This window comes from Xyrauchen texanus, chromosome 36, assembly GCF_025860055.1.
Source record: "Xyrauchen texanus isolate HMW12.3.18 chromosome 36, RBS_HiC_50CHRs, whole genome shotgun sequence".
Classification (NCBI taxonomy): domain Eukaryota; kingdom Metazoa; phylum Chordata; class Actinopteri; order Cypriniformes; family Catostomidae; genus Xyrauchen; species Xyrauchen texanus.
This window is the reverse complement of record NC_068311.1, coordinates 7,976,928-7,989,260: the sequence shown is the minus strand read 5'-3', so window position 1 is coordinate 7,989,260 and position 12,333 is coordinate 7,976,928. Positions and strand designations below refer to the sequence as shown.

Sequence of the window (12,333 nt, the reverse complement as noted above, 5' to 3'; positions counted from 1 at the left end):
TATATAAAAAAAAAAACATAAATTGCTAAAATGCTTCACCCTTCATGCTTAAAATTGTAAAATCTCCTTTCTCTCCTTTAATTCCTTTGACTCCTGTGAAGCCTCTGGGGCCCTGAGAAACAACAACAGACACAAAAAATTATGAAATCTGAATATACGCACATATGCATACAGTGAAATGCACAAAGTGTTATCATCATTTACAAAAACTAAAACAAAATCTAAATGAAAACATTCTCGTTGACCGAAACAAAAACAAAAAAACGTTTGGAAAAAATGAAACTAAGCAAAAATAAATGTGTTTGCAACTCCACAACTAACTAAAACACAATACATATATAAAAAAAGTTCATTATAGACCTTATAACACACAAATACACAGTATGTTATTCATTTTTAAATCTTTACAATCTACCTTCATAAAGCATGAAAATACCTTTAGATAGCAGTAACACAATATGTTTAACAAGTTGGAATAAATGGGAATACCAAAATTAAATAAAACTAAATGAAAAATTAAAAACTATAATAACAATGGATGCACATTTATTATATGGACACACAGAGAATCTCGACTAGGTTACATACAGTTACACCGCCTGCACCTCTGTCTCCAGAAGAACCGACATCACCAGTGGGACCCGGGCTCCCCTTTCTCCCAGGATCACCTGGGTCACCTGGATTTCCTGGAATGCCAGGCCTGCCAGGTAGGTCACCAGAAGGTTCACATGCACAGGCCCCATCAGTACCTGAAAAGGCACACAGAGAAGCAAATGCAAATGTACTCCTACTTGAGAGGGATGCTCTGCCACCTCCTAACGGACACCAAAACACATTACACACAGCCTTCTAGTTGGGAAAACCACCCAAATTAATCAGCACCATGGACAGCACCAGCTAAGCCTCTCCTATAAGTTGACTCTTTAGATTTGTGTCAAATTCATTCAACGTCATTCTCACAGTTCTAAAAATCTCTCACTCCTTGTCAGGGATGGATTACTGACTGGGCCAATATGGCCAGTGCACAGGGGCCCTTGACTACCAGGGGGCCCTTGACTGCCTGGGGGGTGCCCTGGGCTTTAAGGCTGCCCGATCTAGTTTGGTGATCCCCCGCTTGAAAACTCTTTTGGGCATGAACCACGAACAACATTTTGGCTACACTGTATATGGATACAGAATTACATATCCATATGTCAAAACTAACCTTTCCAACCCTGGACACCTTGTATTCCAGGAGGCCCCCTTTGTCCAACATTTCCAAGTTCCCCACGCTCACCAGGAAGGCAGTAGTAACCTGTAACAGAGATGGAGAGTCTCAACACCATATATTGACTCCAGATCTATGTGTTTATTTCAAATGGTGGCATAATGCTTGTATTATTAATGTATTATTTTGTGTGTATTAACTATGTGGATACATAAATAAATGCAGGCTTGTAGTATGTGACAGTTTATAAAGTTGTGCACACCACAACCTGTTGACTCGTAGCACATGATGAGACAAAAATGTTGACGTCAATGTTGACGGTTGGTCAAAGACAATAGGCAAACAAAGAATTATGACATGCTTTGAAGAACATACAGTGACACACTTGATATGGACACACATGCAACATTATTGCTAATGAGACATAGGTTATTGGGTCTATAATACACATGCTAAATGTTTCACTAATGTTAATGACAAGCCAATTTTAAGACAGATAATATCATAAATCATATTTTGGCGAACTAGGTACATGCAACATTCAATTATAAAAACTTTTCTATTGGTTTCATAATACAGCCTTGCAATCACACATCCACACATGCAATGGTACAATTTTGTACAGGTATGCACATACTAGAGCTATGGCGATTTTTTGTATTTTTTTTTTATCTTTCATAACAGGAAGCAAAAGTAACACTGCGTCCAAACCAGGTCTGATGATTTTGCAGCAACAAGAAATTTGTCCAACTTAGTCTCATAGAATGAACGTGATAATAACAAAATTTTTGCAAACTGATTTTAACATGCCAAATTCTACATTTCGTCACAGCATCCTGGTGAAATGAACATGATATCAAAACAGTTTTACTATAAAACATAATTTGAAAAATGATACATTTTAACGCTTGTATTACAGCTCACCTCATAGAGTGTGGGACTTTGGACTCGGAAGACCGTAAATTGAGACAAGTCAAGCATGCAAGTTAAGCCGAATGTGTCATCGAAGTGCCACGAGATGACGTGGTTGCATCAGAAAATTTGCTTTTACTTCTCATTTTGTTTTTGGACACTATCAGTTAGATTCAGGCATTGGTTAAGGATAAGGATGTCTGTTTTGTATCTACCTCTCATTTGGTTTTAGATCACTGGTTAGTTTTAGGTTCAAGTTTTATTTTAGGGAGGTACGTTTTACTCATTAATATCTCCATTTAATATTCCCCATTAAAACCTCGTCTGGTACCGACACCATTTAGCTCGCTTTTGGCACCCCTCGCAGGACATTTCACTGGGAAACTGCAGCCAAAAGTGTAATAAGGCACAAAATTTTGTTTTGCAAAAATGTTGCCATGACTACATAATTTTTTCAATCCACACTGAAAGTGAAAGTACTATGTCAGGTGATACAATAAAGACAGATCAGAATAAATCTGGTGTTTAATATAAAGCTATGTGGAGCAGGATTTTGGACCAATGAAATTTCATTGTTGACAGGGCCAATTAGAATGATTTAACTGAAAACTGTATTTTCATTCGTTGCAGTCTTAGCTGGTTAAGAAAAAATCTCAGATTAACATGGAAAATAATTTATCGCTTGCCACTTTTTCTTTTTGCTCTTGGTTGAGTGAAGGAAGTGAGAAAGAAATTCCATATTCACCCACCGGGAGAGCCAGGATTTCCTTGTTCTCCTTTAGGCCCCAGAGGGCCCAATTTCCCAGGTTCCCCTGGAAAAGAAGCGGTGAATCATGTTTCTAATTTTTATACAGAAACTTATTTATACCATTCAAAATTTTTGATTATACCACAAAAAAATACTTTCATTTGCAGAAAAGATAGTTCACCCAAATATTGTAATTATGACATCACTTTTTATTCCAAACCTATATTAAGTTGTTTCTTCAGTGGAACACAAAAGGAGATGTTAGGCAGAATAGAAGCTTCAGTAACCACGCTCTTTCATTGTTTGGAAAAAGAATTAATAAAAGTGAATGGTGACTGTGGCAGCGGGGCTTGGTCAAGCGCCCTTCCGGGAGAGAAAAGCGGTAAGGGCGCTTACACCTGAGCTAAATTATGTCTAACACCTTTCTCTAATTTCAGTGAGCCAGAGGGCCTCCATCAGGAGAGAGAGACTGACTGGAGAATTACTGTGTGTGTGTAAATAAGACTTATCTTTGTAAAAGTGCTGTGTGCACGTCCAGATTGGGAAAATAAAGAACCTCACCTCCGAGCCACTGCTTCAGTGGAGATCTTTTACACTGGTGCCGGACTTTTCCCGCGTTTCGGCACCAGTGTAAAAGATCTCCTCCAAGGGATGACACTTGAAGCAGTGGCTCGGAGGTGAGGTTCTTTATTTTCCCAATCTGGACGTGGCCCTATGGCTGCCTTTTATGCCACTCTCCCCGTGCTCACGGAAATTAGAGACAGTTGTTAGACATAATTTAGCTCAGGTGTAAGCGCCCTTCTCTCCCGGACGGTCACTTGACCACGCCCCTGCTGCCACAGTGACTTAGGCTTACATTTTGCATACATCTCCTTTGGTGTTCCATAGACACCAGGTCAACCAAATTTTGAACAATATGGGTGGGTAAAAGATGAACTGGGTGAACTGTCCCTTTAATACCAGGTGTACTGTAAACAGGGCAAGTGTGTGTCTTATGTAGCATCCACTCACCAACAGAGTCATAAATATTGGCAGTTTGTGTTCTTCCTGGGTTGCCTTTTTCTCCTCTGATTCCAGGTGAACCCTGGAGACCATATTCACCCTCAGCACCTGAGAGATAAGAAGAAAAAAAGAAAGAAGAAAACTAAACACTGACTGAATCCAATATCCTGTTTATGGTTTAAGTATACATGTATCATTCTGCTTGTGTTCGTGCTATTCTAATCTAAAGTGTAAGAGCAGAGCAGAAGTGTTAAGAACTACTGTTTGTCTTTTTTTACATAATGTTTTTTACATTACATATGTTAGCCAGCAAGTGGTGGCAAAAGATAATTTTTATGTGTACAGTAACATGAGCCAGTTAGGTGACGTGAAGTGAATCTGCATCAGCCAGTGTTTGTATAGAGCACTCCATGATCTCTTGCATTACTACTACTCTACTAAAGCTAGGAAATAACATAACACGGCTTTAAGTGAACAACTTCAGCATTGCGGCTCATCACAGCTGAGAGACACAACAGACTGATTAATTATACAAACTGAAGGCGCTTACCTCTTATCGGACTTTCCACATTGGAGTGGACTTACTATTTAAAATGGCAGAGGACATTGCAGTTTCTATATTGAAAGGCTCTTGTGCACGGGCTACTGTGAAATAGGGAGAAATACCCCCACTTGGATGGTTACTTTTCCACTGAGAAAGCTGATCTATCTATCGCTTTGTTTATCCAATAAATTGTTAGAAACAGCACAAGCCTTGATACTATTTCTGAAGTGACATTTTTGTTTTGTACCAGCAAAAACAGATTCTGATCCACTGCGTAATAAAATAGTTCCATGCACAAATGCATTTTTATGACTGTACTCAGTTTTTCCTAATTATTAAAAATGTACTTGTTCATTGAACTATTGTGTATAAGCAGTATCACACTTGCAATTGTGCTATATATACTGGCTGATTAGGTAGTCGCATGGATGATTGTTGGTGCCAGATGGGCTGGTTTGCACATTTCTGTAACTGCTTTCAGCAGAGAATGGCCAGACTGGTTGAACTGACAAAGTCTATGATAACTCGGATAACCACTCTGTAAAATTGTGGTGAGCAGTATGGAATCTCAGAATGCTATTCTGAGATCCGGGTTGGCGCTGTTTTGGTGGCACGAGGGGGACCTAAACAATATTAGGCAGGTGGTTTTAATGTTGTGGCTGATCGGTGTGTATATATATATATATATATATATATATATTTTTTTAATAATGGTAGTAAATTTCATAGTTTATCATTCACACATACACACACCCACACCTATTATTGATGGTCCTTGATCACCAGGGGGTCCAGGAATACCTATCATTCCACTGTCACCAGGTGATCCAGATGCACCAGGGAGCCCTGGATCTCCAGGCAGTCCTACATACAAATGCATTTGAAATTAGAGGTCTACATGGGCAGAACCCAGTCTGTAAACAAGACCCTGTGACTGAACTAAACCAATCGGCACTGCCAAATCTTAAGACAAAACCTGACACAAAACTCTTTCTCTAAATTAAATTTAATCAAATTCGTCCCACCTTATATTAGCTGTCTTTAACAACTAACATTCAAATACATACAATACAACGTGCTTATTGTGTAACAATATGTTGTTCTGCAAAATTCTCACAAGATACACAATTGCTGCACCTGAGGTTGAGCTACGGGTATGTTTAGGGGTAAGGTTAAGGTGTAGGGTTTAGGGTTTAGGGTAAGGGATGGGGCAGGGTTAGGTTTAGGATTAGGGGTAGGGTTAACAGTGAAACTCTAGATGATTAAATTATTAAGTGCAGGCACTTTAAATGTAAGTACAATGCAACAACACTTATGTACATAATAAGTAGTAGTTAAATAGTAGTTAAATACAACTAATATAAAGTGGATACATTTAATTAAATGAACCAAACACAGCCCAACCTATATGAAACTCTATATGGTGTTCTGGATTGTATAATGAATTCAAGAACACCATAAAATGACACTGTTCACGGAGAATAGCATCAACCAACTATTACACAATTACCTGTCACATGTTGGTTATAGAACTCCTGCTTTCCTTTAGGTCCGGGGTCTCCTGTGTAACCCTGTCACACATTCAAACCAGCTGTCAGACTGATTATACACTTGCAGGTATAGATATCACTAACCTTATCACTTTCTATTACACAATGCAACTATACAATATTTGCAATGCAGCATAAAACTTTTGTCAGAATTTCTTTCTAACCTTTGGTCCTGTGTTGCCAAAAAGACCAGGGAGACCATTTTCCCCACGTTCACCCTGTGCAAAAAAAAAAAAAAAAAAAGGCATAATTCATCACACTTAAAACATTGCAAACGTTTATGTCCATATTATGTGCCAACAACCCAAACCCACACTTTTGAACTAACGTTTACCTTAGTTCCTCGAATGCCTATTCGGCCTGGAACACCAATCAACCCCTATGGTAATGTAAAAAAAAAAAATTATAAATACAAATTTATACCAACTACAATTGTCTAGAATTTACTAAAATTCACATAAAATTGCACAATCTGGATACTTAACAGGAAAGGCACTTGATACAAAAGACTGATACTAATTTCAGTTATATTTCATGTGGAGGATTGTTTGAGTATTGATGATTGTTTGAGTTGGCGTGTTTTGACTGGGTTATTTAAGTGTTATGAGTAGCTGATTTGGGCCTTAACTATTGGTTGATTTAGGATGTTATGAGTCTTGGTTTGGAGTGTTATGATTGGTTGGCTCTGAGTTTCATAATCGATTGAACTGGTGTATTAATTGATTTGAAGTGGATCAGCTGATTTATAAAACTGTTGAATAGTCTTACTTTGGGTCCAGGCAAACCAATAACTCCTTTCTCTCCTTTTTCTGCTTGACGCCCATCAGGACCCTGAGAAAAATGAGTATAAACAGGTAAATGAATATACAACAACACTGGTGAGAATGAACAAACACATCTCACAGTGAGTTTTGCAGATACATAAAATCTAATGAAGACACACAAATACTCACATCCGGGCCAGATACTCCACAACCTCCTTTTTGCCCTTTTTCTCCCTACAAACAAAGTTTATGAATAAGAAGACTTGATTTGACAGACAGGTTATTCATCCTAAAATCAGAATTATTATCGTTACAACTACTATTATTATTATTATTAGTTCATCCTTATATTCCTAATTATATATCTCCTCTTGGTAGGCAACCAAACATCCTAGCAAAACTTGCCAATGAGTCCATAGTCAAAGTAAAAAAATGCAAACGTTTTAAATATAGAAACATTCATAACCGTTTTCAAATGAACGACATTAATCCCCCAAATTGAGCCTTTCTTGAGAGCTGAGACAAAGTGGGCCTGCATCCAACAAGCACTTGTAAAGCTTCAGTGGGCATGTAAATACACAACACTGTCGACTGCAGATTATTCCAGTGAACGATTTTACCTTATCTCTTTTTAATTTTGAGGATTCTGGGCTGGGTTCCACATATTCAAAAGGTCCTGGTTGCCCTTGAGGACCCTGCTCCCCCTAAAAAGACACAGAATCAAGAGCACCCTGTTAAACCCACATTCATGACTGCATACTACACATATATACATACTATATATATATATATATATATATATATATATATATATATATATATATATATATATATATATATATATATATATATATACTATACATACTATTATATATATATATAAACACACACATAAAATTATCACTAAGGACCACATGTGTTTTATTTACCTCTTCTCCTTTCATTCCAGGTAATGATCTTCCTGGATCTCCCTAGTGAAAAAAGAGCAAAACACGTTTTCGAATAATAAAAATTGGTTCCACATAATTCATAGATGGCAGTCAGTGAAAAACAGAAGTCCTCTTTGGAAAGTACAAGGCATCATTCAGACTTGGAGACAAATAATGACTTGTTGATACTGCACCCTACAGGCATTTTAGATAACTGCAAGTGCAGGGCCCCTCAGACAAAGTTCTTCAGGTTTTGAAATAAACTCAGAGCTAAACCATACAAGAAATAAATATACATTCTGAGTGTGACCATGTGTTTGGATGAAGAGTTTTGAACCAGGAGAACATACCGGTGGGCCTCTTGGACCAGGTGATCCTGGTATGCCCTAAGTGAGAGAGATAGGTATATGTATATATAAAGAGAGAGAGAGAGAGTGAGAGAGAGAGAGAGAGAGAGAGAGAGAGAGAGAGAGAGAGAGAGAGAGAGAGAGAGAGAGAGAGGAAAATGATCAAGAAGCCATTTAAAAACAAGAAACATTAAACGTTAGAAATGTATGTAAATGTCAATGAAAATGTAAAAGTCAAAGTTAATCTTAAGTTTATATATATGGGACAATTTTATGATTGTATGATATCACATGAGCAAGAGTACTGTTGTTTTTTACAAGAAGTTAATATCAAGTAACTTATGTTTCACACAAAATATAGCCAGTTAAATTATTTTTGTTTTTTTTCATATATATGACTTGTATATGACTTTATTTACTCTGCAGTAAACACATTGAGCTGAATGAGTGGAGATTCCATCACCATTCACTTTCATTGTATGGAGGGAAAAGAGATGCAATGAAAGCTAATGGTGACTGGAGTTAACATTCTGCCTTATATCTCCTCTTGTGTTCCATGGAGAAAGTCAAATTGGTTTGGAATAACAAAATCGTTAGTAAATGATGACAGAATATACAAATGATGACAGAATATACTTTCATTCCAGTTGAGACTTCTAAAGAGAAAAGACATTACATTTAAATTTGACATACAAACATTTAAAAAGAAAACACTTTACTTACCAAAAATCCTTCAGCTCCCGCTTGTCCTGGTGGACCGGGCAGGCCAAAGACCCCATAAGGTCCCTTTGTACATATAAAAACAAACACACAGAAACAGAACAAACCTAACTAATAAACAAAACTGCATAATTAAAGATTACACAAAAGTACTACATTATACCTTGTACTTTTGTACTGTTTTGTGCTATTTTGTACATACTTGTGGGCCACGTGTTCCTGGAAGTCCATCGACACCCTGCGAATGATGGCAACAAATGTATAGATTTATTAGGTATAAAAAGATAAACATACATGGATACAATAAAATGACTGCAAAAGTATCAACTAGACACATCTATTATTATGTTGGCTTGGCATGCTGTTATTCTATTTATTTATTTTTTTCAAAAAATCCCTAAACAGAGACCAAAATTTGTAACACTTAACTCCTCCAAGAGCTCTCAATACTGTTTTTATAGTTACTATTCTGATAATTAACAGCAGCAACATCCATAATTCAGCATATAGCAAGCATAAATTAATAGATGTGAATTTAAATATATAGTTTTTGCATGTGCAAAACATTTACACATTTAATCACACTTTTACTGTAATAAAAAAAAAAAACGCAGCCGAACCTCAAATTGGATCCGAAAATTATTGTAATGTCTGTATAACCATCAAACTTCAGCCTTTTAATACTAAACAAAATTAGTACTGAAAATAGCAAAGCATCAATTTATGGCATTATACGTACAGGATTTCCGGCAATGAAAGTAATTTTATTAGCTGGGTCTCCTTTGGCTCCTTTTATCCCAGGTAGTCCCTGAAAAAAACAAAACAAAACAAAAAATGGGAGTCAACATGCAGTGTTGAATTAACAAGTGGATTTAGTAAATCATTTAGTATGGATCTGTTTTTTGGTTGATGAGCCCGCTGTATGATATTAACATAGAAAACATAAAATGACCAACTTCAGTGGACAAAAGGGAATGACTGCTCTGAACAAAGCTGACCCTGTTTACATCCTTCAACCTTAAACGCATACCTCTGGTCTTTAGTGACCTGGGACCTGATTCCACCCACTGTACCTCATCCATTTTTGGAGTTGTGCCCAAACCTCTTTAGTCTACCTCAATCTATCTCTTATAAATAGAGTAACACAAAAATGTAATATGTTTATAATGGTTTAAGTACCTAAAGTGTTTAGGGTCTTTAGAAACCCGAGGTATGTAATGTGTCCTTTTTTTTTCTCGCACTTCCATATATTATATTTGTTATTATTATTTCATATCTATTTAAGTTTACTGTCACTGGATATCTATTAATTTGTTTATTACAAGAGTAATTAGTACTATTTTCATACAAATAAACACTATATTACGTTGATTTTCTGTGCAACAATGTATTATCAACAATGGGAAATTATCAGTATCCAATATGTGTTTACGCATACAGATTATACTGGATATTTCTTATTCGAGGTGGCACTGTTGTTTCAGTGATTGACTTGATTTACATTTGACATTGCTATTTGATGAAGAAACAACATGGAAGTAAACTATAGCAAGTGTAACACTTGAACAGTCTGATATGACTTTTGTCATTTAGAGGTACTACTGAAGTAATATACTGTAAGTTGTGCATCTATTTAGACTCAATATGTGCCTGAGAAAATACACATGTGTAGCTTATGTGTTATGTATAACTAAATATGTGTTTGAAAGCCAGTTGCATCTAATGGAATTTCAGTGTGAACATAATGAATCCTGAACTAGATTTGTCACGATTTGTTTAGGAATGTCCCGATTCCATATTTTTGAGACCTTTTATGAGTATATATACTCATGAGTATGTATACTCACCGATACAAAGTCTGATACCTGTTTTTTTTCTTCTTTTCTGAACTGCATATTAATAGTTTGTTTCAATTCTTCATCAAAATTATGTTTAAATAAATAAATGAATTAAAAATTGAATCTAATGAAAGTATAACATTTTATTTTCAACATGATGTTGTATTATTTTTATCAAATAAAGTGCTTTTATTCAGAACTTCACAGCACAGTCTAAAATACACTGGAGTTATATTTGATCAAATAAAGTACTTAATAATATACAAATGAATTATTAATTAATATTAATTTATTATTATTAGTTGTTGTAGTAGTATAACAGTGAATATTACATTTCTGTCATACTTTTTTAATTTAAATTGAGCTTTTATTTTGGCGGAGCTTTTATTTCGAAGTGTTCCTGTGTCATTTTGACCAAGGAGCTCTGACATTATGACAAGTGTCCCACTACGGAAAAGCAGGTCACTGTTTAGTTCATATATTTTATTTAGTTATTTTCTAAAATATGATTTTATGAAACAAATTCACAATATCTGGGAATTTTATACATGCATTTTTTTGATAGATATAAGTGCCGGGTCTCTAAAACCCGAAGATGTAAGAGTGTTTGGGAAAATGACCATGCATTTAAGGGCTATTAATGGCACCATGTTTTATTGTGTACGATTCATCTGTGCATTTTATTCCAAAATAAAATTAAATGCTTGTCTTTGATAACATGTAAATAACTTGCTCTGCCTCTAAAATGACTTTTTCTTGTTAAATGTTCATTCTAAAATAAATGTGACTGCAGAAGTTAAATGGGTTGCAAATGCCATTTCATGTTGACATTAAGAAAGTTTCAAACAGGGTTGCCAAACGAGTCATACCACAGGTCCTGGGGGGCCGGGTTGCCCTAGCTCACCATCCAGCCCGCGATCTCCTCTGGTTCCGTTACAACCGTCCTTCCCTGGAAATCCAGAAAGACCACCTGGCCCCGGATGACCCTGGAGAGAAGTAATACAAGATAAGAAAAAGATAAGGTACTTTTAATTTGTCACTCCATAATTTCCATACTTCATTTTGCCTTTTATTTAAAAGTTTTGATGACTTTACTATTATTCTAAAATGTGTAAAATAGTTATAAAAAAGCATCAGTAGGTAATGTATGTATTAATTTACTGAATGTTTAACTATTATATAGAGTACAGACTGTGTTTCAATGCATAGTAGCTAGAAACAGCAGAGAACAGTCACTTACTGGCACTCCATCTAATCCTTCATGGCCGCTAGATCCTTTGATGCCCTATTACAAAACAGTGCAACCAAATAAAGATGAGTTTGATTAGATTGAGTTGCATGAGCATTGTGTGTGAGCATGTGTATGTTTAGGTTTGTTTGTGTATACCTGATCTCCTTTCCGGCCAGACACCCCAGGGAATCCTATGGTTCCTCGTAGACCCTTCTCACCAGGAAGTCCTGGGATGCCAGGTAAACCTCTGGGCCCCTGGGGACCCTGCTGACCTAATGGACCAGGAGACCCCTAGAAAACAAAAGAAAAATATATTTTATTAACTGAATAAGTGACAGTTGATATTGCTTGTGTAATTACTGAAACCTGTTGGAAAAACCAAGACTGAGCAGGAGCACATGCATGGGGCAATAAACAGGGAGGATGTTCAATTGGGTATAATAATAAAAAATATGGATATTTTCCTTGTTACAGATATAAAAATGGTCATTTTAAATGCAACAATTAGCTATTAAAATTCATAATTATTCAAAAATATTCT

The 12,333-nt window shown here is 36.2% G+C and overlaps 1 protein-coding gene across 1 annotated transcript in view; it reads right to left on the bottom strand.

Moving 5' to 3' along the window:
- LOC127629783 (collagen alpha-4(IV) chain-like) overlaps positions 1–12,333 on the bottom strand; it is a 62,501-nt gene that overhangs the window by 21,310 nt on the left and 28,858 nt on the right. Inside the window, exons 5-24 of the mRNA XM_052107026.1 lie at positions 11,949–12,083; positions 11,802–11,846; positions 11,431–11,547; positions 9,463–9,531; positions 8,926–8,961; positions 8,727–8,789; positions 8,007–8,042; positions 7,657–7,698; positions 7,348–7,431; positions 6,917–6,961; positions 6,732–6,794; positions 6,298–6,342; positions 6,128–6,181; positions 5,924–5,984; positions 5,173–5,277; positions 3,879–3,977; positions 2,869–2,931; positions 1,205–1,294; positions 589–749; positions 40–112 (exon numbers count right to left, since the gene is read on the bottom strand). Coding sequence (XP_051962986.1) covers positions 40–112; positions 589–749; positions 1,205–1,294; positions 2,869–2,931; positions 3,879–3,977; positions 5,173–5,277; positions 5,924–5,984; positions 6,128–6,181; positions 6,298–6,342; positions 6,732–6,794; positions 6,917–6,961; positions 7,348–7,431; positions 7,657–7,698; positions 8,007–8,042; positions 8,727–8,789; positions 8,926–8,961; positions 9,463–9,531; positions 11,431–11,547; positions 11,802–11,846; positions 11,949–12,083 — 1,486 coding nt within the window. The remainder of the gene's footprint in view (positions 1–39; positions 113–588; positions 750–1,204; positions 1,295–2,868; positions 2,932–3,878; positions 3,978–5,172; positions 5,278–5,923; positions 5,985–6,127; positions 6,182–6,297; positions 6,343–6,731; positions 6,795–6,916; positions 6,962–7,347; positions 7,432–7,656; positions 7,699–8,006; positions 8,043–8,726; positions 8,790–8,925; positions 8,962–9,462; positions 9,532–11,430; positions 11,548–11,801; positions 11,847–11,948; positions 12,084–12,333) is intronic.